General features: G+C 38.5%; 1 protein-coding gene across 2 annotated transcripts in view; it reads left to right on the top strand.

The window, feature by feature from the left end:
- The window catches only part of TMEM117 (transmembrane protein 117), a 297239-nt gene that overhangs the window by 51747 nt on the left and 220513 nt on the right, over positions 1 to 24979 (top strand). For both annotated transcript variants that reach the window (XM_089524261.1, XM_089524263.1), the window contains exon 3: positions 5190 to 5322. In XM_089524261.1, the coding sequence (XP_089380387.1) occupies positions 5190 to 5322 (133 nt within the window). The remainder of the gene's footprint in view (positions 1 to 5189; positions 5323 to 24979) is intronic.

The raw sequence follows: 24979 nt of genomic DNA, 5'->3' as shown, positions 1-24979 counted from the left end.
GCAAGCCCAAAATAGCCTGCCACCAATTCGCATTTGTGACAGATGCTGCTCATCCAGTCTCCCCTTGTTGGGATAGTTGTTAGGGTGTACATGGAATCTCTCAGAGGGAGAGATCTTGCAGGGCAGCTGTTAAAGCAAAGGAAATGAGATGGTTACTTAATTGTTTTGACTACAACTCATTGTTCTGTCTGGTTGATTTTGAGATCTGAAGTGCAAACTTCTCAGCAGCCCTAGGGCTCATAATCATTGGTGAGGCGTGTTAGGAGATGTTCAACAACATCTGAAGGGTCACAGAATTCTGATCCCTGGACTAATGTCTTTAAGTTGTCCAGAGCTGCCACTGGCCATGCTTACTTTCACAATCTGTAAAAAGCAACAGTCCTTTCCCTTAAAAAGTAAATACCCGATAAGATTTTCCTGGCTGTTTTATTTCTGCTTTTGATGTCTGTGGATGTTCCCTCAGCAAAACACACCTGCATATAGAGCCCTTCTGAGATAGGAAGCAACCAAAGTAAATTTATCTGGTTAATTCTATATTGCTGCCTGAAATTACTGTAACTTGTGCAATTATTGCAGCATGAGAGACAGCCTGTGTGGCACATTGTCACATGCATTTGCTGTTTTTTCCGTCAACACAAGGGGAGCCTGGTCAGATACAGAACAATGTTGGCTTTGCAAATATTTGATAAGAAATATTTTTCATCAGAAATGAACAAATGGAAGACCTTTCTATAATTAAATGGCACCATATTTTATTATTTTCAGCTTTTTAAATAATCTGTTGTGTTCATATTATTGTGTTAGGCTGCGATTTTGATCATGCCACATTAAGGTAATCTCTCTTATCTATCCAAACAGTAGTTGGGAGATAACCAATATGTTGCAAAAACAGAAAATCAATGAAACATAGATCACTTTGAAACGATGAATAAATAAATGATGATGAAATTCATGCTTTGTCACATGGATACAAATTGTTTAAATCCCCTGCAGAAATGGGATTTTAAAATTCAGAAAACACACACAAATGAGAGATGTTTTTAGACATGTTTGCTTGAAAGAGAAATAACACAAAAATAACCCAAATGGAAAATTGACAAAAATGACCCCTTTTTACTTTCAGAATTTCCCAAAAATAAAAAGGAGTAATTTTTGTTGACTTTCCGTTCAGGTTGTTTTTGCATTATTTCTCTTTCTGGCAAATGTCTTCTGAAAAACATCCCACATTTGTGTTTTCTACTTTTAAATTTAGTTTTTGCCTGGGATTCGTCCACTGTGATAAAGTTCTTAGTCTGTCTTCTCTTCTGTGGTCTTTTATATTTCCCTGAATCTATCATGAACTTTGCCTAGTGCCATTAAGAAAGTTGCAAATTTTCCCACAACTTGAGATCTTTGTTGAAAAGCAGGAGGTATGTTGTGGCACAAAGGAGAGTTACTTCAAATATGAATTTCTTGCCCTCAGTAGAGACTGGCCCAAAAGGCCAGCCTGGAGGCAGAGACAGGACTCAGTGTCCTGATGATGCATACCTGACTCTGCCCCTTGGGTGCCCTGATGCCACACGCCACTCCAGATGGCATGTGGCATCATGACACACCTCTGGGGCTACATTGAGAAGATTCAGTGCTGAAGGGGCACCATATAGCCACGCTGCAATGGCTATGCCACCCTTTCAAGGGTACAAAAAGGACCCACTTTTTGCAGCTCCTTTTTGCACCTTTGGAAGGCTGGATCAGGTCCGTGGCGTGAGGTTGCCGTGGCCCCAATCTGGCTGAAGAGAAGGCAGCTGGAAGCCGCTCCTTCAGGGCTGTTTGTACAGCCCCTCCGTCCATCAGATCATACCTTTGCTATTTCACAGATTAAAAGGCAGGACACATGTGGCCAAGCAATAAGTTATTAATCAGGAAGCATACATGACCCATTTGAGGCTGCAGCAGTTTGCTTTTGCCTCAGTCTGCAGGGAAGGCAAAGATTCCTTTTCTTCCTATTCTCTCATTTCTTCCTTAACTGAGTACAACTGACTTTTGCACTTTGAACTCAGTTTGCACAAACTGGAGTAAGCCAAAAACAAAGGAGAGAAATAGATGGAAGAGAGAGTAATTGGGACATTTTGAGAGTAGTTGAAAAAGTGGAATTACCAAAGATTAATCAGACTGTCCCTTCCAAACTGGGACAGTTGGAGGGTATGTCACATGTGTAATAGAATAAAAGAAAAGGAGCAAAATAGTAAACTCAGTACCTGTCCAGGTTGTAGGTGTGTATTAATTATATACTATATAATGGTATGCTACTTTTGTTTGTTTGCTTTGTTTAAAAAAATCTCTTCAAGTAGATAACTAGCATTGCAGCAAAGTGGGTAAGAACCTTCCTCCTTAGTGTCTTGCATGAAAAGTTTTGGTGGAAGGCTGGGATTGTTCATCTATTTTTTTACATGGGAAAGTTATCAAAAGAGGGCTAGACTATTCTTCTGCCTCAGGTCTCTGACTCACTTCACTCCTGTATACATAGATTTGGCCTTACTATCTCTAAAATCAATGTACTTCTGTCTAAATTGATGTAAGACAACTGCATCAGTCAAGCTGTCTGACAGATAGTTTTACACTCCATGGCTTACTAGAAGTTTATCACTTACCACTGCCCAAACGTTGCTGAAGCATTACCCAGTGTTTCAGAAGCACTGGAGGTGGGATCACCCGTTGCACTTCTGAAACATCATAGAGGCCTCCCGCTTTCCTTCTGTCATGGAAGCATTTGTGGGGAAGCCTCAGAAAAGCCATTTTTATTAACAAAAGATCCCGTTAATAAAAATGGCTTTTCTGAGGCTTCCCCACAAATGCTTCCATGATGGAAGGAAAGTGGGAAGCCTCTATGATGTTTCAGAAGCACGACGGGTGATCCTACCTCCGGTGCTTCTGAAACATTTGGGTAACACTTCAGCAACGTTTGGGCAGCGGTAAGTGCCCAGTGTGATAAACTCCATAGCTTCTCACAACAGAAATGCATTCAGAAAAGACATCAAGTATCTATTTGGTCATAAAACTCCATCACGTTCATTGTGCTTTGAAATATCTCTTCTGGCACTCAGGCATCATTTACTTACATGTTGCCTCAATAGGAAGAAAATGGTATATTAACATTTACATATTTTATTAATTCTGCTATAAGTAGCGCTGCCATATCTGAAATCAGACTAGATTTTATATCCAAACTGTTAAAAGCTCTCTATTAAGATGGGAATATAATCATGGCTCTAATTCAGCAAAGAACCTGTTAGTCTTACAGAGATAAAAAGGTATTGCAAATATCCTGTTAGAAGACTAATGATTGCTTTGTTATTACACCACTGAGTTAAATTCTCCCAGCAGGTATAATTACTATTCTGCATGGTTGAGTTGCCATGATAAAAGTTCTCTTCTTACACTTCTTGGGAAATATAGCTAATAACACCATCACATTTAGGTTCTCCAGCAGCTACTGTATAGAGACATGATGGTTCTGATACTTGCGGTAATATGTAGCCATTATGGCTAGTACTTTTTGATAGCCTTATCCTCCATGAATGAGTTCTGGCCAGAAATGTGGTAAATAAGTTGAATAAATAAATACAGGTATAACTTAGTTAACAAAGTAAATGTGTTCCTGGGCCTTATTTCTTTAACAGAAAATTTGGTACTAGAGGTGAAAAGAATAGAGATAAGTTCATACACCACAAAATGAAGAGCTTATCAACATGTTTCAGGAAATGTCTTATTCAAAAAAGTGATAATATGCATATTAAAGAAAACATACAACCAGGTGTGGTAAGTCTTGCATATGTAAACAAAACAATTTCAAATCTTCAGGAGGCCTCTTGAAAGCTTTTTCCAAAATGTGTCCAGGGATCATGATTTTTTTCTTTCAGAAGCCTCAGCTTTTCTTATGATTTCCATTTTGGTGGCTAGCGTTAGAGAGGTATACCTTTTTAACATGCTGGGGGAGCTGGTTAGGAACACTGAAAACAACAACAATACATTTCATTAAAATCACTAGAGAAAACTGGTGAGGTTGGTGATCGGAAAAATGGCTGTGAAGACCAAGAACTCTTCAGCTGGGAGCAGAACCATCCTGCATTGGGAACCTAACTGTTGTCATTAGGGAAGTGCGGCAACAAAAAGGCCTTCCTCTGTGTAGCGACCAGACCAACTTAATTATGCCCAGTGGTGTCACTAGGGTTGGTGTCACCACAGAGCGACTCATGGTGTCACCCCCATGGCTGTACCCCTACACTGTAGAAATATAGTGTTCTGGATGGAAATGACTTCATACACCAAGTCTATAGTGAGTGAAAGGTTTAAGACTCCATGTTGGCCTGATTTCCTACTGCGGGATTTTCAGTGGCATGTGTATAGTATTGGAATTAGAATTGGACATAAGAGTAGGTACCACTTGTCATACAAGCTCTATCTTCTGATTCATGATTTCTCTAAACCAAAGAAACACAATGTGGAAACCATGCAGTCTGCCACCACTTTAAGTAATTTTGTGAGACACCAACACTCTTTGGCAGAGAAGGTTAAAGACTGTGTAAAACTAGAAACCCCAGAATTCCATAAGATGAAGCCACAATACTTCAAGTGGTGTCAAACTGCATTATTTCTACAGTGCAGATGCACCCATGGTCTTGAAAAGAATGAAAATTACTAGAATATTTTTTTAAAATTTAATTTAATTAAAATATTAATTTTTTAATTTGCAAATTTGGATTCTCTTTGGGGATGTTGTATAGGGAAGTTTATGAAAGAGGATACACTTTAACATTCGCCTCTAGATCATTGCTAGACATGGACCCTTTAAGAGACCTTCCTTTTTCTGACTCACTCTGTGGGAGTCAACACGGGCAACACTTTAATTAAACAGAATCTATTACAAAGAACTGTTCCATGGTTAAGTGAACTGGTGATGAGAGTCACATTTCCCAGGTCATGTGACAATGGTTGGGAAATGTGCCTGCTTGTTACAGTGTAAACAGATGTCTTACAATGGAACTGTTGACTGGGTTTTTTGCTGGAAATGCCGATTTGCATGTTTATTGGAGTTTGATTCAGTTGTTGAGCTCCACATGCTCCATCTGCGCTCTCTCCCTATCATGTCAAACGGTAGCAGACCTGTTAGAGGAAAATCTCTTAACACATTTCTCATCTTCTCATTGCAGGTCAATTGCTGCGATTGAAAATGTTTAGAGAGGATCATGGGTCTTGGATGACAATGTTCTTCAGCACCATCCTCTTTCTCTTCATTTTTTCTCACATATATAATCTGTGTCTCCTTATGGCTGGTAACATGAGGTAAGATACATGGTTTTTCTAAGCCAAAATCCTGTGTTTTGTACATTATAGACGGGAGTGCTGGATCTAAAGATCACAAAATGAAACAAATTCATTATGAATTTTCAGTGGAAAATGATGGCATTAAACATTTCATGACTGCAAATTTGTTTCTTGGTTGGAAAATATTACTTTTTAAAATATATTTTTTAAAAGAAATTATAAATTTTTAATAATTTTTTTATTACTAAACCGACAAATATACAAAAATATACAAAAAATCAACATATTATCCTAGTGACGTACATTGTGGTCCAATAAGTCTTTTATCAACCTTTATACCTTTTCTGTTTTTTCACACTTTGCCAACATTTGTTTGAAACACATAAGAGATGGGGAGAAAAAGAAAAAAACAATAAATAAACATTTAGACAAAAACAAAGATAAAACATAGTAAAACAGTGGAAAATATTACTTGAGTTGTTTAAAAAATGCATTAGCTCCAACTGCTAGTTTCATATGGTTAGGAAAGTGGTGTGTTTTGTATTCAATCTTGATTATCCCCCTAATTTTTTTATAGCCTAAGCCTCAAGACCAGTTTCTTGTGATCTATGGATTGACATGACTTCATAGATTTCAAACACAAAGTCTATGGTGATTGAAAGGTTTAAGACTCCATATTGTGAACCTGCTTTACTACTGTGGAATTTTCAAGGGAATATTACAGTACCACCTTGTGTGTAATTGGACATAACAGTAGGTACAGATTGTCATGCAAGCTCTGTTTTCTGAATTTCCTTCTATGGTCCAAGATACACAGCGGAAATAATCGAGTTTGAGACTGCATTAACTGCCCTGGCTCAGTCCTAGAGAATCCTGGGTTGTTGGTGCACCAGAGTTTTCTGACAGAGAAGGCTAAATGGCTCACAAAACTACAGTTCTCAGGATTCCTTTGCATTGAGCCAGGGCAGTTAAAGCAGTCTGAAACTGGATTACTTCTGCAGTTTGCTTGATCTATATGCCATAATTGTTAAAGGTACAGATGCTATGTTCTCTTTGTTCATGTGACTACCTTCATGAGGTCCCTGAAAGTCTACATGAACAAGACTTTAGTAGGAATCCTCCTCCTCATCATCAACAACCTAGGCCTGCAACATGGAAGCTGGTACCTGTCCACAAATTTGACAGAGAATAGGTCATCATGAGCATGTAGATATGCAATCAAAATGAATCAGGGAAGGGAAAATTAAATCAAGATGCAATGAAACAAAAGTAATCTGTTAGAAGACAACAAACAGCATGCTGCTAAAAAAGAGGCAGGCAAAGAAGAAGTTGGAAAGGAGGGATCCTTGCCAATTTTAATGAAAGGAGAGGTCATGACAGATATGACATTGTATGTCCTGACTCTTCACTGATGCAAGGAGAAATTCCCTGATTTGGGGGCAAAGAAAATGGGGATAGAGCTGGTGAACTTTGAGGAGAACTCTATTGAATGGCCTGCAGTTCCTTTCACTTCACAGCTCATCCTGACTCAGTGGATGAGAAAAAAATAAAATCTACTTTTAAGGTACCTTCTTGGACATATTCCTGATTTTAGAAATGATAAATGATAACAAGGCACTCATTTTTTCAGTTTTGTAGATGCATATTTCTTCTAAAGCAACTAAAAACCCAAATATAAACAAGCATTTCATCCCATACCAGTAAGAGGGGGTCTTCCATCCTTTGTCTCTTGAACAGAGTTGGCATTTTTAACAACTGTTCTTTTTTCCTCTCAAGGTGTTGCATTGCTTTTTAAAAAAAATGGCAGAGATAATTGTATATAAATTTGAGAGTTCTAAAATCATACCAGGAATACAAAATGCACGTTACACTGAAATGAAATTCAAATAATGAGATCTCTGGCCAATGTTTCCTTTTTATTTTCTGTATTGTTCACCAATGTATTCCCACAGAGAACCACCAGAGAGCAGCAAAAGGCTTTCAAAATATCAAGTGGACAATTCTTTTGCTTTGCAAGTCTAGCTATGGACTTCCTAGTTTCAGGGTCCAGTATTTGAAAGTTCTGAATGGTCCCCATTATGTGAATTGCTCAGCGCTCCCTGAATGCAATAGTAATATGAGCTTATACAGGCGTCCTTTATGACAAACCTTGCAACATAATGATTTTGTAGTTAACTTAGAAACAGAAAAGAAATTGAATTACAATGGAGTTTATCTACACAGAACTCTTCAGGTTCTAATTCAGCTGCAGTTCCTAGATTTTTTGGTGATTGTGTGGGAATCGAACCAAGTAGTAGGAGCTGTGAGGTTACTACAGAAAGTGTATTAATCCTGTTGATTTTGCTATGTCTGTTCATGGCCAGCCTCTGCTTGTCAGTCATACCTATGGCTATTGTATCATATTTCTTTCACTTGGATCCTAAATTCATCTGTGTTTTTATACAAGCATGATGCATCTACAGAAGTCTCTTGAACTCCTTGCCTGTATCTTATTAAAAGTAACACCTATCAAGATCCCCCCCATTCTCTGTGTTCATCCTGCCATCTCTCATATGTGTTAGTATGCACACATATGCGTTTTCCATGCTGGCTGGGGATTCTGGAAGTTGTAGTCCAAACAAGTAACTGTTCCAAACTTTGTACATAAGTGCCTTCAGGTATCTGTCAAGCTAAGGTTTAGTCCAGCCTTATCTAATGTACTTCCCTCCAAATGTTTTGGGTTGCAACTCCCATGAATCCCAGCCTAACAACATCTAGAAGGTGCCACAGTGGGAAAGGATAATTTTGTGTAAACCTCAGCCACAATACATGTGTTAGTTTTTAAGATACTACAAGGCTTTCTTTTTTTCATCTGTGTGAGGCTACACAGAAAGCAATTCATAACGAAATTACTCCAGAGGAGGGGTAGGAAGTCTATCAATACTAGCGAAGAAGAAAGCAGCGCCTATGGCACTTCATGGTCACCCGCCTCAAAGACTTACAACAAGGTGTTGCCTAAGGTAACCATGGCAACATCCAGGGCACCTTTTGGAAGAAAGATGGGTTGTGTTGAAAGCAATTCCGGCTCTTTGTTCCCTTTTTAAATGCGAGGAATAATACAACCTTTCCCATCTGTGATGTTTTTGTGAAGAAAATGTACCATTACTCAGGCCCCATATATTATATACTGCAGAATCCTGTAAACATTGGTGCTCCAATTAAACCAAGAATTCCTGTTTCTGACAAGGAAATGTATGCTGCCTCAGAGTGCGGCTGAAGTAAACAGATGATACCACCTACTCCCATTCCCTCATCCATTGTTATATGCATCAGTCATGATAAAAGCACACACATGTAATTATATATATATATATATATATATATATATATAATTCAATACACTTCTCGATTTAGATGGGAAAATAATAATCGCTTACAAGCCTGGTTTCTGTATCCACCCTTGAAAGAATACTATGTTCAGGATTGCCAAAAGAAAAATTATGAGTGATGGTAGCATGCTCAAATTGTACATTCAACAGCTGAAATAAGTATTGTTATTTTAATCTTGGAGTAGGAGGTTTAATCCAGATATTAATATCAAATTAACTGATTCATTCTTGAATGTACTATGGCTGGAATGGGTTATTATGAGCAACAGCAAAATGCTCCTGCTGAAAAAAATGTTTTGTTTTTTTTTATTTTGAAGCTCAAGAGCTCAGTTTTTGAGGCCTGCAGAGAGTAGTAGCTCCACCACACTGTAAATTGCATCTTACTCCTAACTGAGGCCCGGTACAGATGGGCCCTTTGCAGTGCGCCCATGATGTGCTAGGGTTGCTTGAGGGTGGGGCGTGCACATGCCCCGCAGCACTAGTATGTCATGAGCTGCGGCGTGCCAACCAAACGAGGTGCGTAACGATGATGTCACAGCTGCGCTGCATCCAAACAGGGCGGCGCAGCTGCGACATCACCAGGCAGTCTCTGGCGCAGGGGTAGGCAACCTTTTTGAGCCGGGGGCCGGGTTGCTGTCCCTCAGACAACTGGGGGGCTGAAGCCAAAAAATAAATAATTAAATATTTTTTTTAAAAAAAAATTAAATATATAAATAAACCAGGACAAATGTAGGACAAAATTTTCAAATGGAAGACACTTTTAAAAAAAAATGGAGGACACGCGAAAAAAATTGCTGATTTTTTAAAAAATGTTAATATAAATGCATGTTTCTGAGGCTTCTATAGACAATTGCCCCCCAAAGGCCCCGGCGGCAATCGGTGGCAGGACCAGGCCGGGGGCCGGTCCCAAGGCCTTGCTGGGCCGCATCCGGCCCGCGGGCCGCAGGTTGCCTACCCCTGCTCTGGCGCTTTGCTGCATCTCAGCAGTGCCCGGAAAAGGAGCTGCTTGCGGGTGCTCTTTTTTTTGCTGCACAGCAGTGCCACACAATTTGTTTGCTGCGGTGCTCCGGCAGAGCAGAGAGAGGCGCTGGGCAGGCACCTCTTTTTGATGGTCTGTACCATGCCTGAAATTTGATAGTTTAATTGCCCCATGAGTCAATCTCTCTCTCTCTCTCTCTCTCTCAATTTCACACACACACACACACACGCACACACACTTTCTCTCTCACATGCACGGATATGTCACTTAGCTGTACAAGACAGACCAGGATGAATAACTCGTAGCCCTCTAATGTTGTTGGACTGCAACTCACTACAGCATTCATCAGCATTTGTTATTGTGTGCCTTCAAATAATTTCTCACCCATGTAGACTCTAAGACAGAGCTATCATGGTGTTTTCTTGGAAGAATTTGTTCAGAGGAGGTTTGCTTTTTACTTCCTCTGAGGATGAGGGAGTGTGACTTGCCCAAGATCACCAAGTGGGTTTCCATGACTAAATGGGGATTTGAGCCCTGATTTCCCAGTGACCTAGTGCAGCACTACACTACTTTGTCTCTCAGTCAGCATCTGGTTGACTAATGAAATTGCTGGTAAAGACCCTCAGCTGCATCCACACTGCAGAAATAATCCAGGTGACACCGCTTTAACAGCCATGGCTCAGTGCTATGGGATTCTAGGAAATTTAGTTTTATGAGACATTTAGCCTTTTCTGTTAGAGAACTCTGGTCCTACAATAAACTACAGTTCCCAGAATTCCATAGCAATTAGCCATGACAGTTAAAGTGGTGTGAAACTAGATTATTTCCAGTGTGGATACAGCCCTTGTCTCAGTCCCAACACCCACAGAGGCACATTTTAGTGGGTACACAAAAGGGGTTTCCTCAGTGACTTTTGTCAGCTTCAAAAAAAAAATCTCTATCAGAGGATGTTGTGCATTTCTCTCCCCTGTTTTTTCTTCCACAGAAGGCAAAGATTTTTATAATCAGGTGAGCTTTCTGCAACTGGCCAATTGCTGATAAAGGAACTATTTACAATGTAGATTCCTCCCTTTTATGTGTTTGATAGTGTCCCTTAATTGTTTAAAACCTTGTTCTAAAGCCCATTGCCACTCCCAGCTGCAGTAGTCCATTGAATCAATTGCTGAATGGCAAGTTAATGTTTTTGTAAGTCCCATTGCTTCAATAGGTCAATTCTTATTGGGACAATTCTTGTTGGGATTTCATTAGTGTGGATAATGCCTTCACTGACAGGGAACACAACTATCATATGTGTAGTTACACCGACCACTTTGTCATGTAGTGGTTATCCTCCTGGCAGTCCATCCACACTATGAATTATAGTGCTATTAATACATTGTAAAGTCCATGGTTCCATTTTGTGGGATTTTAAATTTTGTAGTTTAGTGATGCATTGGAACACTTTGGCTGAGAATTCTAAATGGTTGTTGTGTGCATTCATGTAGCTTCCAACTTACGGTAACCGTACAGTGAACCTATTACGGAGTATTCTTGGCAAGATTTGTTTAGTGCGGTGGGGTGGTGGTGGTGCCACTGACCTCCTTTGATGCTGAGAGAGTGTGACTTGAGTTCTCATGGCTGAGTGGGGTCAGGGTCAAACACACCAAACCACTACACCACATCAGCTCTGTCCTCTCTAAATTGCCAATCCCAGGACTCTATGGGATGTTGCCATTGTAGTAAAAGAGGAATACAGCATTACATTTGCATAGTGTGAATGGCCTATGGTCATGAACCTCTCCATAAATACATGGGTTGTTACTCAAATGCCTGATGCCTATTCTACAACCAGGGCCATACCTGAAGCCTTACTAGCCTGGTGGAAACCTGCTCAAGCTTACCCTCAGCTGGAAGCGTCTTTGAGAACCCAAGTGCTGTTCCACAGAGTTGAGGAAAACAAATCAAGAATAAATTTTCTGTAGTAGCAACTTTATGTTGTTGGGGTTGATTGGTAACCCACCGCCTACATTATATGCCATCAGTCTACATTTAAGTATAGTATAGATATTATCATACAATTTTTGGAGTGTCTGGGTTTTTTCCCCATTTTGTAGAATAGATACATTTGAAGTGGCAGAAAAAGTGACAGAAAATATATTGCATGGTTAGGCTGCTGGGAAGTAAGAAATGTCACCTTGACTGCTCTTCTGCTAGATTGCTGCTGTGGCCCCTGACCCACTACAGCTCGAGGAAGCAAAAATGAAAATTACACCATTGGAACCTATTAAAATTGAAGCAATATAGTTAAAAAAATAATTGAGTGTTCAATTTAAAAATCGTTTTTATCAGAATAGAGGAAGGGGGGAAATGAACAATGGCATTGGCTAAATCATTGAAATGCCTCCTTTACTTCCTTTGTACTACTTAACTGGGAATAAATTAGCACAGAATTGGCAGCAGTTGGAAATAAAGTTTTAACACCCCGAATAAATGCTATAGTGATTGATAAGTAGTAGTAGACTTAAATGAGACTTTTAGCAATAAAAAATGCTCCTAACACATTGGTAGCTAATTATCTGTAGTAATGGAGACGCTACTCTGATTTCGGTGCATAAGAGATGTAATAGCGTTTGGGAAGACAGGACAGGAGTTTTGGCTTGACATTACCATCTATGATTGCCTTCCATTAGGGTTGGTTTGCACAGCTTGTAATTTACACCAGCAAAGTGTATAACCCACTAAGCAACTTGAAATATTGCACTGGAACTTTGAAAAGTTCCTTTTAAAAAAAAACAGCTCTCAGAATTTCACACCCGTCACTAATTATGCCTGGCAGAGGATTCTAGCAGTTGTCTTCCCTAAAAGTAACTTTTCTAAGCTCTGCTAAAAAGGACAGCTGGCTGGCTCTAGTTATATGCCATGCAAGACTCATTTATTTGTATAGATTTGCTTCCCTTTATTAATTGTTGCTTTAATCCTGAATTGGTTTTTGTATATGCTTATTCCAAACCTATATGCACAGAATTACCATGGTGCTTAGTGACAATGCTGACAGAAATCTGTGATCAATAAATGGCATAAACATGTATCATTTAGGTTACTAGGTCAGGGCTATCTCAGGCCCCGAGAAATAGAAATGACTGTGATGTCACAGGAGGTAGACTTTGGTGATGTTGCAAAGATGATGCTATTATTTATGATATTATTCATTTATATCCTACACTTTCTACAATAATGGGACTCAGGGGAGTATACACATTGTTAAAACCAGTACCAGTTGTTACTGTATGAAAAGTCAGTGTGTAATAAATAATCTATGGAGTTTGATCCATTTAAAGTTTGTTAAAAGATGGAATATTAAAAGTCAACAAAACAGGACATTTCACAGGCAATTGGTGAAAAAAGAAAGTGTTCACCTGCTGGTGGAATAAGAGCAAAAAATGAGATCTAGTCTCCCTAGAGAGGGAGTTCCTAGGAAGGTGGTAGGACAGTGAGAAGGGCCTCTCCTGAAGAGCTCACATATGGAGATATAGCCCTTCAAATAGAAAGAAGTGTTTTCTCTGGTAATCGCTAGGTCCTCCAATGCAACTCTATGGTCAACATCCAGCAGAGTTGCGCTGCAGAACCTAGAGATTTGTAGAGAGAACATATTGCTCATATCTGCAAATAATCAAATCCATAAAATTCAAAGCCACAAACATGGAGGGTTGACTGTATACACACCTAGAGATTCCTTCCCATTTACCCTGAGGACTACAGAAGAAGGGCCAGGTGCTTGAGATGTGGTCAATCCTAGTTCCATTCACCCTCTTTCCACCCAGAGTCTTTTATATAGAGTTTATTGTGTCAAATACATTTCATTTTTGTACCTAAAGAACTGAGGTGTGTCCCATTGCAGACTTTCAACCGGGCAAAACTGTCACATGGTGAATGGTAGTGTCTTGTCTGATAATGGGCAGCAAGTGTTTTTTGGCAGGGAGAGAAGTCCCATTCATGCTGCTGCTTGCTAATTTCCTGACTGGCTTCCAGACAAAGATTTCTTCACTGACCAAACTGCTTAATGACAAAGGAGGAAGACATTGCGACAGGTTCCTTCTCTAGTGAATTGTTTCTGGGTCAGGAGGCCTGGCTATTTAGCTGAAGGAATGAAAGGGTCCTAACAAAGGGAAAATAAGTGAATCTTGCTTGGTGAAGATGTTTTCTGTCATATGTTTTCCTCTTCAGAGAACAGACCAAGGAGGGCTTTGCTTATCATCCAAGGCTGCTCCTACCATAAGGCAAAATGACATGGCAGCCTCAGGTTGCACATTTTGGTAGGGCAGCAAATGGGTCGTTATTTACTATGCTGTTACAGGTTGAGTCTCCCTTATGCAAAATGCTTGCAACTAGAAGTGTTTTAGATTTTGGAATTTTTCACATTTTGGAATATTTGCATATACATAAAAAGATAGCTTGAAGGGGGGACCCAAGTCTAAACATGAAATACATTTATGTTTCATATATATACATAGTCTGCAGGTAACTTTTATAAATAGTATTTTTAATAATTTTGTGGACAATACAAAGTTTGTGTACACTGAACCATCAGAAAGCAAAGGTATCACTATCTCAGTTACCCATGGAAAAAAAAATTAGTTTTTTGAGTATTTGGATTTTGGAATTTCAGACAAGAGAGATGCAACCTGCATTGTATTTTTACTGCAAGGGATTGGGAGAGGTACGTGTGGGACTTTCTGCTTCATCTGCCAAAATAATTTGATTGCATCTTGACCTGATGAGTCGGGAGGGTGCGTATGCCACTTACTTTTTTACCTCTGGCAGAAAAAAATGTCATGATACCTCCCTGATAGCATCCAGAGGTAACGTTTCCCCACTTAGACGTAGCATACCCATTTCTTAACCAGCATACTGTGTAATGTCAGAGCTTTATACACACTGTGTGTAACTGGTCAGTGACCAGTGGGCAAGTAAAAATTATACACTGCTTTAGTGACACAGATACCCTGTAGTTTGGCATACACTAGCACTGCTTATCCTCATATCCTGTCAGTCTCTATGCTGCATCCTTAACCATTACTTACTGCCACCACTAATTTGGCACCCAGCTGCTCCTGGGATCAGAACATCAGTCCCACTGACATAAATGAGTTTAATTTGGCACTCCTTTACATTTAATTTTGTATTCATTAATTTTTATTATCCATGCACTTATTCTCTGAATAGTTTGGCTGAAATCCAGAGAGCTACTTTAGGTGTGTCGAAGGACTTGGGCATACCCAGTGGGATATTTGACTTATATCTTTCGAAAGAAGCCATTGCATCTCATCAAAATCTGTTACTAGAAAGCCCTGCAGTTTATGGAAGCTGCAGTTTGCCACATTTAACTGAATTTCCAAATCCCTGGGCACGTGGGATTTGTTGTGTGGTTCTTTGTCTTGATTTTTTTTGTGGTTTCCGTATTTTCTTTGACACTTTGAACACCCAAACTGCATCACTAGGATGATAAAGGAGGTGAAGATCACCCTAGGTGACATCCTAAGGGGGAGGGATGATACCACTTCTTGTCAAATACCTACCTTTTGGCAGAAACTGGATGTGGCATTCATCTGCTTTCCTTTAAAATGCTTTAAGAGATGGCGGGAATGGTGTGAAGCTCAGTGTGAGAAGAAAGGAGAGGCCCCAGAATTTTTAAAAATTAAAATTTCAAATTTTTAATTTTAAAAAATTAAAAAATTGAAATTTCTTAAACATTTTCTTTAAAAACATCACATTTTAACCAAATCTTCACTATGTATATGTAAATACATTTAGGTTCTGCATATGATATCGTAGTTCGAAGGTATTTTAATTTTGCTAGTTGTTTATGTCACAACAGTTAGAATTACATTCAGTGGCATATGGCAATTATGATTTATGAGTATCATTGGTGCAAAAAAGCATTACTAAGGATTCTGTATGGTGTGAAATAGATGGAGGTCAATGGGGGAGTGACACCAAGAGTTACCGCACCAGGAGACACCAACCCTAGTGATGCCACTGCCTCAACCCACACCTGTTACTTCCCACTTGCATTGGCCTGCTGTTTCTCTCCTCATCTTTTGCCACCACATCAGTCATGGTAGCACCAACCTTTTGGCTCCCCAAGGCTATATTGACCCTCTGCCAGTTTGTTATGCTCACAGGAAGATATCTTTCTATGGAGTATAGTACTGTGACTGAAGTCAACCCAGAGAATGGTCCACACTACGCCACTTTGCTGTGATGGTAGCAAATACTGTTTGAAGTTCAACAGAGATTAAAAGTAGAATTTGCCACTGTCCCCTAGGGCTGCTCTTTAACAGTGCCATCTGCAGTGCTTCAGAGCTTGCTGTATGTAAGAGCAGCTGCAGTGCAGAGCAGTGAAAGTGATGGTAGCAGAAATGAATGGTACTATCTGTGGTGGATGGGAACCACAATCCACCCCCTCCTTCTTGATTTATCGCCTCGATAATGTGGCTCATTGTGGCTCATGGCAGGGCCAGACTTGCCACCTGGTCCCTATTAGCAATGCATATAACTTTGGCATTGTGAATTCCCGGCTGTTTCTGATTTGTCTCATGTCAATTATTTTGTGCCTTCAAATTGAGTCTGACTTATGGTAACCCTATCTTATGGTTTCCCTGACAAGATTTGTTCAGAGAGAGTTTGCCATTGCCTTCCTCTTAGGCTGAGGGTTCAAATCCCCCATTCAGCTATGAAAGCCCACTGAGTGACTCTGTGCAAGTCACACTCGACTTGCACAGCATCACTCAGTGGGTTTTCATAGCTGAATGGGGATTTGAACCCTGGTCTTATACTTGAACAATCAAACCACTATACTATACTGTCTCTTTAATTCATCCCCCCTTTACACTCACTTGTTGTAATTTTAGATTACTCAGATTTTATTTCTCACTAAATGTATTTAGAAATTCAGCCTTTAAATAAACAGTGATTGTTAGAATTAGAGAAGCTACAGCAAGGCTAATAAAGAGTGGTTGCTTAGGATCAGAACAAGTCCATGCCTTGGCAAGTAAATTTGGAATATTTTAAATATGTAGTACTTTAAAAAAATTATTCTACTGCTACATTGGGGAAGAATTAAAGCACAGTTGTTAAAATACCTTTAATGTGTGTATCTCTGAGAAAGGACTAAATGAAAGTAACAACTTGTAATTCAGTGCTGAGAAGTTACAGCATATTTTCCCTTAGCATTACTATACCTGAATTTTCTGAGAGCCAAAGAAATAATCAAGCAATAAAGATTTACTTCAGGAAGGTAGACACACGCACTTACATTTCAGACATAAAAATTGGGAAAAATCAGTATGCTCAAATATGGCAATAGTTATAGAAGAGGAAGAATAACCAAGTTAGGAGAGGAGACTCTTCCCCTACCCTCCCCCTGCTGAATTGAATGCAAACTACTTTTGCATTTTGAATGCAGTATGCAGCAACAGAAGTAAAGTGAGGACAAAAAGAGAAAGTGGGAGGAGGAGAGTGAAAGTGGAATGTTTTCCCAGCAGCGGAAGAAGAGGGATGACAGAGGATTAATTGGGACTGTCCCTGCCAAAATGAGACAGTATGGACAAAACATGACTTTCATGCTAATCAGCACTAGGAATTATAGTTATAAAAAACAGCAAACCCTTTGTCCTGACTGATTATCTTTTCCCCTTAGAGGTCTCTAAATATCACAGAGCTTTCACTTTCAATTTTAAATTCTCTGCTGTCAGCACTTTTAGAAGGGAAATACTTATTTATCTCCTATCACAACATGTCTGCTCTTCTTAATTGGGCATGGTTGAAATAATTAAGCAAATGTACTTATACTATACTATATTTACTACAAGGTTGTTTAAATATTCAGTTTTAACAAACTTCCCAGGTAGATCTTAAAATGTTTACTCTTTCCTTAGTCTTTCTGACTCCATTAACCAAATTACCATTAAGATGTCCACATTATATGTTTTACCAGTTGCTTTTTTCACCATCATGTGTAGCAGAAATATCTTCAAATATTCTTTTACCTACACTTTGCCCAGAGGCTGGTCTTAATAGTAATAAAGTCTCTTTTCCCCTCCTTCCCTCTCTTTCTCTCTTTCATTAGTGATCAGGCATCTCTAGGTTAATCCAGTCATCCTTCATAATCTTGGAAAACTAGTTGTAGAGCTTATATGTGGGGAACTATAAGAAGAACAGAATAGTGAGGGAAAATGCTGGTTTATTTTTATACTTTATGGAGCATGCATTTCAATGCTTACCAAGAGTTCTGTTTACACTGCTGTGAAATAAACCAGTGCCTTGGTTTTTTTTATTTTTAGTTCTCTTTTTCAGTCTGAAATTTGTACTGAATATTGTGAAATTAGAGTGAGGAAAGCTAGAGGGCACTGTGGCTAAACATTTTGCTTTTTCTTATTTTAACACACAGCAAGACTGGCCAGAAATTTGCAGTAGCTTAGAAGCAATGCTAGCTTGAAACTGTGTTTGTGGAATCATCTGATCCATTGTTATTCAGGGTGTGTGGGGAGGAATAATGAGGAGGAAGCTAGGAAATTAAGTTTTGCTTTTCTCTCTTGGCAGAGCTTCCAAATGTAGAATTAAAGCCACATATAGAACAATATTGTTCTACCTGCCCAAAGAAGCCTCTGCAACAAATGAATATTTAGCACTGCCATCTGCAAGTGCTGAATGCTCCCATCCATTAATCATATTTGTCTAATTATTTTTCCATATAAAATAAATAATTGATAAGAAACAACGGCACCCATATGGCTTGAGCAGGCTTTTTGGAAATGTTAACTGAGAAGCAGATGGGATTTTTCGATTGCTTCTGCCAAAAAGTTGAAGATAGTTTCTTAGGACAACCAAAGCAAGTGGAAAGCTAAGTGTTTTGAGATGTGTATCCTCGCTATATCCTGTGTCTCAGGATTGGTTGCCTGGCTACTGAGAGTGATCTGTTTTTTAAAATGAGATCTTATTCTTGAATGGCTTGTTATCTAATGTAGCATTCATGGAACATCAAGCAATCAAAAGAAGAGTCCAGTACAGCAGAAATTGACAGTTTATGTCTCTATAGATGTTGATGGGCTGCTATACCTCAACATTAGCCAGGATGGCAAAGGCTGGTGGTAACTGGAGACAAACAACATTGGAAGGGCCACAGGTCTCTCTGCCCCAAAGGCAGCACCACATTCTCAGAGGTTACAATGCAGTGTCTTGCCCACTCAGCATTATGTTCAAACTCCAACATAAGAATCTCTCTATAAATCACACCTCTTCAAGTCTGGTACACCATGTTAGCATTGGGTAATCTTATTTTGTCACCATATTCTTCATGCTTTATAGCCTACAATTTTACTTTCCCTTCCAAGCTGGGCGTGTGCAAAAATCAAGTTACACGAAAAATACTTTTTGATAAGGTCCTGGAAATTTTGACTTCCTATACATGGAATTCATTTGTAAAAGATGTATGTGACTTCATAACAATGAAGGTTGAGAATTCCCCTTGCTTCTTCAAAAGCATCATTTATTGTTTGTGGGATCTTCTTGAATCTAAATACTATGTTAAGAGGTTCTTCAAATACCATGATTTGGGTTCAGTGAGAAATACATTTTATCTAATTTGAAGGAACCTAAAACTGACATGTTGTCCAGAAATTATATGAACATAGATTTATAAAACAAGAGCACAGTGTAATGATTTAAGTACTGGCCTAGAAACCAGGGTTTGAATCTCTGCTCAGATATGGACACCCACTGGTTGTCCTTGGGAAAGTCACACACTCTCAGCCAAAGAAGAAGGCAAAGGTAAACTTTCTCTGAATAAAGCTTGCTTACCCTCCCTCCCACATACCCAATAGTAAGGTCACTATAAATCAGAGTTGACTTGAAGGCATATAACAAGACATGATTTATAAACCATATAATCAAAACTAATTGAAGCTCCCAGTAAAACACCTGCTGCAACAGAACAGAAGTCTTGCAACACTTATGAATGAACACATTATATTACTGGATAAGCTTTCATGTTTGGATAATTTAAGGCAAGGGTGGCCATATCCATTAGGCCTGCAATATTCTTGCTGGCATGGACTGTACATGAAGTAGTAGTAGTCAGAAGATACGATCTAGTTTTAAAGGAGAGAGAGAGAGAGAGAGAGAGAGAGAGAGAGAGAGAGAATCATATTTTGATTTAAAGGAGAATCACATTTAACTGGTAGCTTCCAGGAATGAAAAATCAGGCTAGTGTGGGGACATCTTGGTGGATTCTGTCCCTCCCCCCCAAATAATGCAGGGGGCTTCATGTGATCTACAGCACATTTATTCCATATTGTGCATTAAGATACACAAGGCTCTGTGCTAGAATAGATTTAATCGAGCTATATACAGTGTGCTCATTTATGGCATTTGTGTTATTGTTGTGTAAGTTTTATTTATGTTCCATGTTCTTTTCATCATATATCTACCAGTACATTTTTTATAAAATTTAGGAGGAGGGTTTGGCTTGGTTTGTTATGCAAGAATGCATTAATGATGAAATTTCCATCTGACATATCTAAATGCTTTTATCTGTCTGAATCATGTACTAATTACTAATTAGTCACTGTTATTTAATTAGACCATCTATTTGGTGAATTCTTCATTAATCACACCCAGTTAGGTATTTTGCCAGCTGTTGGTGAAAGCTGTGTTTCTCAGCTGGGATTAAATGCATATTGTGTATTGCAACTGTACCATTGGAACAACTGTTCCCTCCCTTTTGTTGCTAAGTAAGATGGTGATAATTCTGTAATTGTTATCCACTTGGTAATGTACCAAAATCCAAAGCAAGCACAAGGTAAAATCTTTTCTGTATGAAGCACATAGGAATTTGCCTGCACACAATGTTCCATAGGCATTGCCGTGGTGTTCTTATTTTGTAACAATACTGAAAAATGTACACAAGTTTTTGGAACTGAGAGCTAAAGAATATCCTGGAAAACAGTGGGACATATAGGCTTCTCAGTAAGTAGAGGTTGCGTTTCCCTTGTCCAAAATATCAGAATCTGAAGTATTCCAAAAACCAAAACTCTTTTCATGTTTCATGTTCGCTGAGATAGTGACACCTTTGCTTTCTAATGGTTCACTGTACACAAACTTTGTTTCATTAACAAAATATACTTAAAATTATGTAAAATTACCTTCAGGCTATACATATAAGGTGTTGTGGCATAGTAGTTTGAGTGTTGGACTACAGCTCTGGGGACCAGGGTTTAATTCCCTGCTTGGCCATGAAACCCACTGGTTGACCGTGGGCAAGTCATATGTTCTCAACAATGGCAAACCTCCTTTGAACAAATCTTGCTGAGAAAACCCCATGAACCACCTTAGGGTTGCCATAAGTTGGAAATGACTTGAAGGTACACAACATCAACAATGAAATATAAATGAATTATGTGTTTAGACCTGGGTCCCATCTCCAAGATAGTTCATTATGTATGTATATATAATAGCTATGGCAATAGCATTTACATTTCTATACCACTTCATAGTGAACTCAGCACTCTCTAAGTGGTTTACAGTCTTTAAGCCAATTGGCCCCAACAAGCGGGGACTCATTTTACCAGTACTGGCATTGAACCACTGCACCACAAGGGTTCCCTATGTAAATGTAGGTATTCTGAAATTCAAAAGAATCGGAAATCCAAAACACTTCTGGTCCCAAGCACTTTAGATAAGGGAGACTCAACTTGCAGCAGGGGTTCAGGATTGTCCCAAACATCTCTCTAAATTTCTAGGCTAAAAACTGGGACCCAAGGACGATCCCTTGTGATTTCTTTAGGTGTTATGCATAAAGTAACACCCAAAGTTATTCTCTGATTGTCATACATAACCACACAGAATTTTTCTGTTAGGAAACCAGACAGAAATCTCAGCTAAAGGGACAATTCTCATATCTTCTCACTTATTTAAGGAAATGAGAAAAGGAACATTTAATCTAGCCTATTTGCTACAGTCAGAACATGGATGTAGACCTGAGTTGAGGGTAAGCCCTGGCACTACAATGACTGGGTGAGAATGAGGAAACTAGCTAAGTAAATATATAGACTTCCTGGAGAATCTTTGCAAGTTGCAACTACAAATCCATTAAGCCTTGGAAATTGTAGCAAACTTCTGCTCCAGTAGGAGATCTAGAGATTTGCACACAAATCTTTCCTCTTTCCTGCAGCTGAGGTCATCAAAACCAGAGAATTTGCACTCTCATATACTGAGTGAGAAACTCAGGGCCAGGCCCCAAGATCTAGCAACTGTAGTAGGTAGGAAAGCAATAAAGGTAGAATTTTGGTTGCTATACTTATTTTTTGTTCTTTTCTATTAATATTGTATAAAGAACATTTTAAAACAATGTTAATTGGAATCTGTCACATAAGTTTAGAGCAAGTGGTCATTTTTAAAGCTTGTTAGCTTCCTGATTTTTGAAAGATTTGTTATCCACTCGACCTTCAGCAAGCTTAATTAAAGTGGTTGGGTTTTTTTATCAGTTACATTGTCATTCCCTTTCAAGGTGCCTTACCATTGCAATATGCAGTTCATCTCTCCCCCCCCCCCAAAAAAAAAAAGTTATTTAAAAAAGCTAGAAAAGTTTAGTAGGCCACTTGCAGCTAAGAATGTTAAATTAATGGATGAGTCTTTTTTAATTTGCGCTTGGAATAATTGATTCAACTCACTTGATCACACTACATTTCAGTATGGGTACAGAGAGTCCTTTCCATTATGATAATATATACTACACAATTCCAGAAAATATTTGACTTATCCAAACATAGAACTGCATATAATCATTATATTTTTGCCCTCTTTTACACTAGTCTAGACCAAATCATCCTATTTCTGGTCAGTGTCACTTCAGGTGTTTACTACAATACCTGTTCTTCTTTGTTCTCAGATTAATCTGCTAATTAAAAAAAGAAAGAAACCGGATAAAAAGTTCTTATTTAAAATATCATACATTATTCATTATTGAGATTTATTAGGTGCTGTATATATCAAACAAGGAAGAAATTGCAAAAGCAGGGTTACATTTGAAAATGAAGAAAGCTGACAGGAAGAGAATCAACTCATTTGAAGTGCAGAAGGAGAGTTGCAGATACCCCAAACTGCAAAAAAGACAAATTAATGGTTCCTATAGCAAAACAAGCCTGGACTCTCACTAGAAGCCAAAATGGCCAAACTAAAGCTATCATACTTTGGCCATACTGTGAGATATGATTCATTAAAAAACAGGATAATGCTTGGTAAAGTGGTAGGCAGTACAAATGGAGGAAGACTACATTATAGGTAGACTTGACTGAAGCCACAGCCCTGAGTTTGCAGGAAGTAAGCAAGGTAGTTAGTTGATGACCAAGGATCTTGAAGATCTCTCATTCATACGGTCTCCATAAGTTAAAGATAGCAATTAACAATAATGACAGTGTTTCTCTGATGGTAGCGTCTTGTCCTGAGTGCAGGTTACACATCAGGACAATTACATGTTGTGGCAGTCCCATTTCTTTAAGAGCAATCCCTATCTTTTTTCCATGATCTACACTATCAAAAGCTTTTCTATAATCCACTGTTGAACAGCTCTTACTGCCAGGAAACTCTTCCTAATGTTGAGGTGGAATCTTTTCCTGTAGTTTCAATCCATTGTTATGGGTCTTATTCTCTGGAGTTGCAGATAACAAACCTGGTCCATCTTCAGAAAGACATCAATTAAAATATTTAAACAGGTCTATCATATCATCTCTTAACCTTATCTTTTCCAGTGTAAACACACCCTGCTGTTTGCAATTTGATCCCTAGTGCCTCTTCTTTCCTCAACTCAGCTTGGACATCTGGCATTTCTCACTCCATATATTGGAAAAGTCTTCATTGTAGAATTTTGAGCATCACTTTGCTTACATGGGAAATTATTTCAATGATCCTGTGGGTATTGCAATTCCTGGTGTCTCCTTTCTTGAGGATTGGGATATATTTTTAGCATTTCCAATTTTTTGGAAAACAATTTGCTTTGTTTTCTATATTTGTTGACAGATTTTAGTTTGAACTAGAGTAGATTCAGTCACTGTAGCTTGAAGCAGCTCTATTGGTATGTCATCTGTCCCTGATGATTTATTTCTCTTATGTGTCCCGAGTGCAGCTTTCAGTTCACTTTCTAAAACTGTAGGTTCATCTTCGAATGGTTCTTCCTCAAATGAGTGTGTTATCCTTTCATCTCTTTTTTATATAGTTCTTCAGTGTATTGTTTCCATTGTCTTTTTATTTGTACAGCTTGAGTCTCTCTGATCTAGAATTCCAAAATCCAAAATATTCCAAAATCCAAAATTGTCCACAGAAACATGGTGTATAAATTACCTTCAGGCTATGTGTATAAGTACATATGAAACATAAATGAATTTCCTGTTTAGATTTGGGTCCCATCACTGAATTATTTTATTATGGATATGCAAATATTCCAAAATCTGAAGAACTCTGAAATTCAAAACACTTCTAGTTCCAAGCATTTCAGATAAAAAAAGACTTAACCTGTACTTGGTCATGTAATGTGTTCCCCTGTTGTTTGTATAGCATTCCTACTATTGATTTAAATCTCCCTATGGTTTATTAGAATGTGTGGAAGAGGTCTCTTGTTTTTCCTTTTCTTGCTGTCATCTTCTATTTCTATATATTGATTATTATAGTAGCTCTTTTTTCCCAGTACAAAAGTCGCTGAACACTTGCATTCAGACCCTATTTTGACCTTATTTCTTTTAGGCTCTGATTTTTGTTTTTGCCTTTTGTTTTTGCTTCTCAGTTGTTCTTAACTGCTTGAAGAATTTCATCTATCATCCTTTGAGGCTTGTCATTCTTTTTGGCTGCAGATAATGTCTTTTTTGCATTCCTTCCTGACAATGTCCCTGGCTTCAGTCCAGAGCTCTTCTAGCTACCAATACATTAGTCTTGGTGAAGTGAGACCATATATATATTTCAATGTGGATTTATTTTAACACAAGATGCATTTAAAAATACAGATTTAAAGACACAGAGGCAAAGCAGATAGGCATGAAGGAACAGCCTCTGGCCACTCTGCCATGATTGGATCCCTATATCTGGAGAAATGCAGGATATAAATAAATAGATAAATAAAATGTAATCACCTCTTTCTCAAAATATGCTTATCTGTATTTATTATGGTACATGTAGAAACGAGTATTTTAGAGTAATAACTAAATTTTAGTGATGCTTCCAGGGAGAAAGGTGGGATAAAAATAAAATAAAAATATGTTACTGTAGAAGGAGAATGTCACAATTTTGTCACTGTTCTACCAAA

This window comes from Sceloporus occidentalis, unplaced genomic scaffold (assembly GCF_023333645.1).
Source record: "Sceloporus occidentalis isolate IW3139 unplaced genomic scaffold, rSceOcc1.0.p SCAF_5, whole genome shotgun sequence".
NCBI lineage: Eukaryota > Metazoa > Chordata > Lepidosauria > Squamata > Phrynosomatidae > Sceloporus > Sceloporus occidentalis.
Note: the sequence above shows the minus strand (reverse complement) of the source record. Positions and strands in the feature narration are given on the sequence as shown.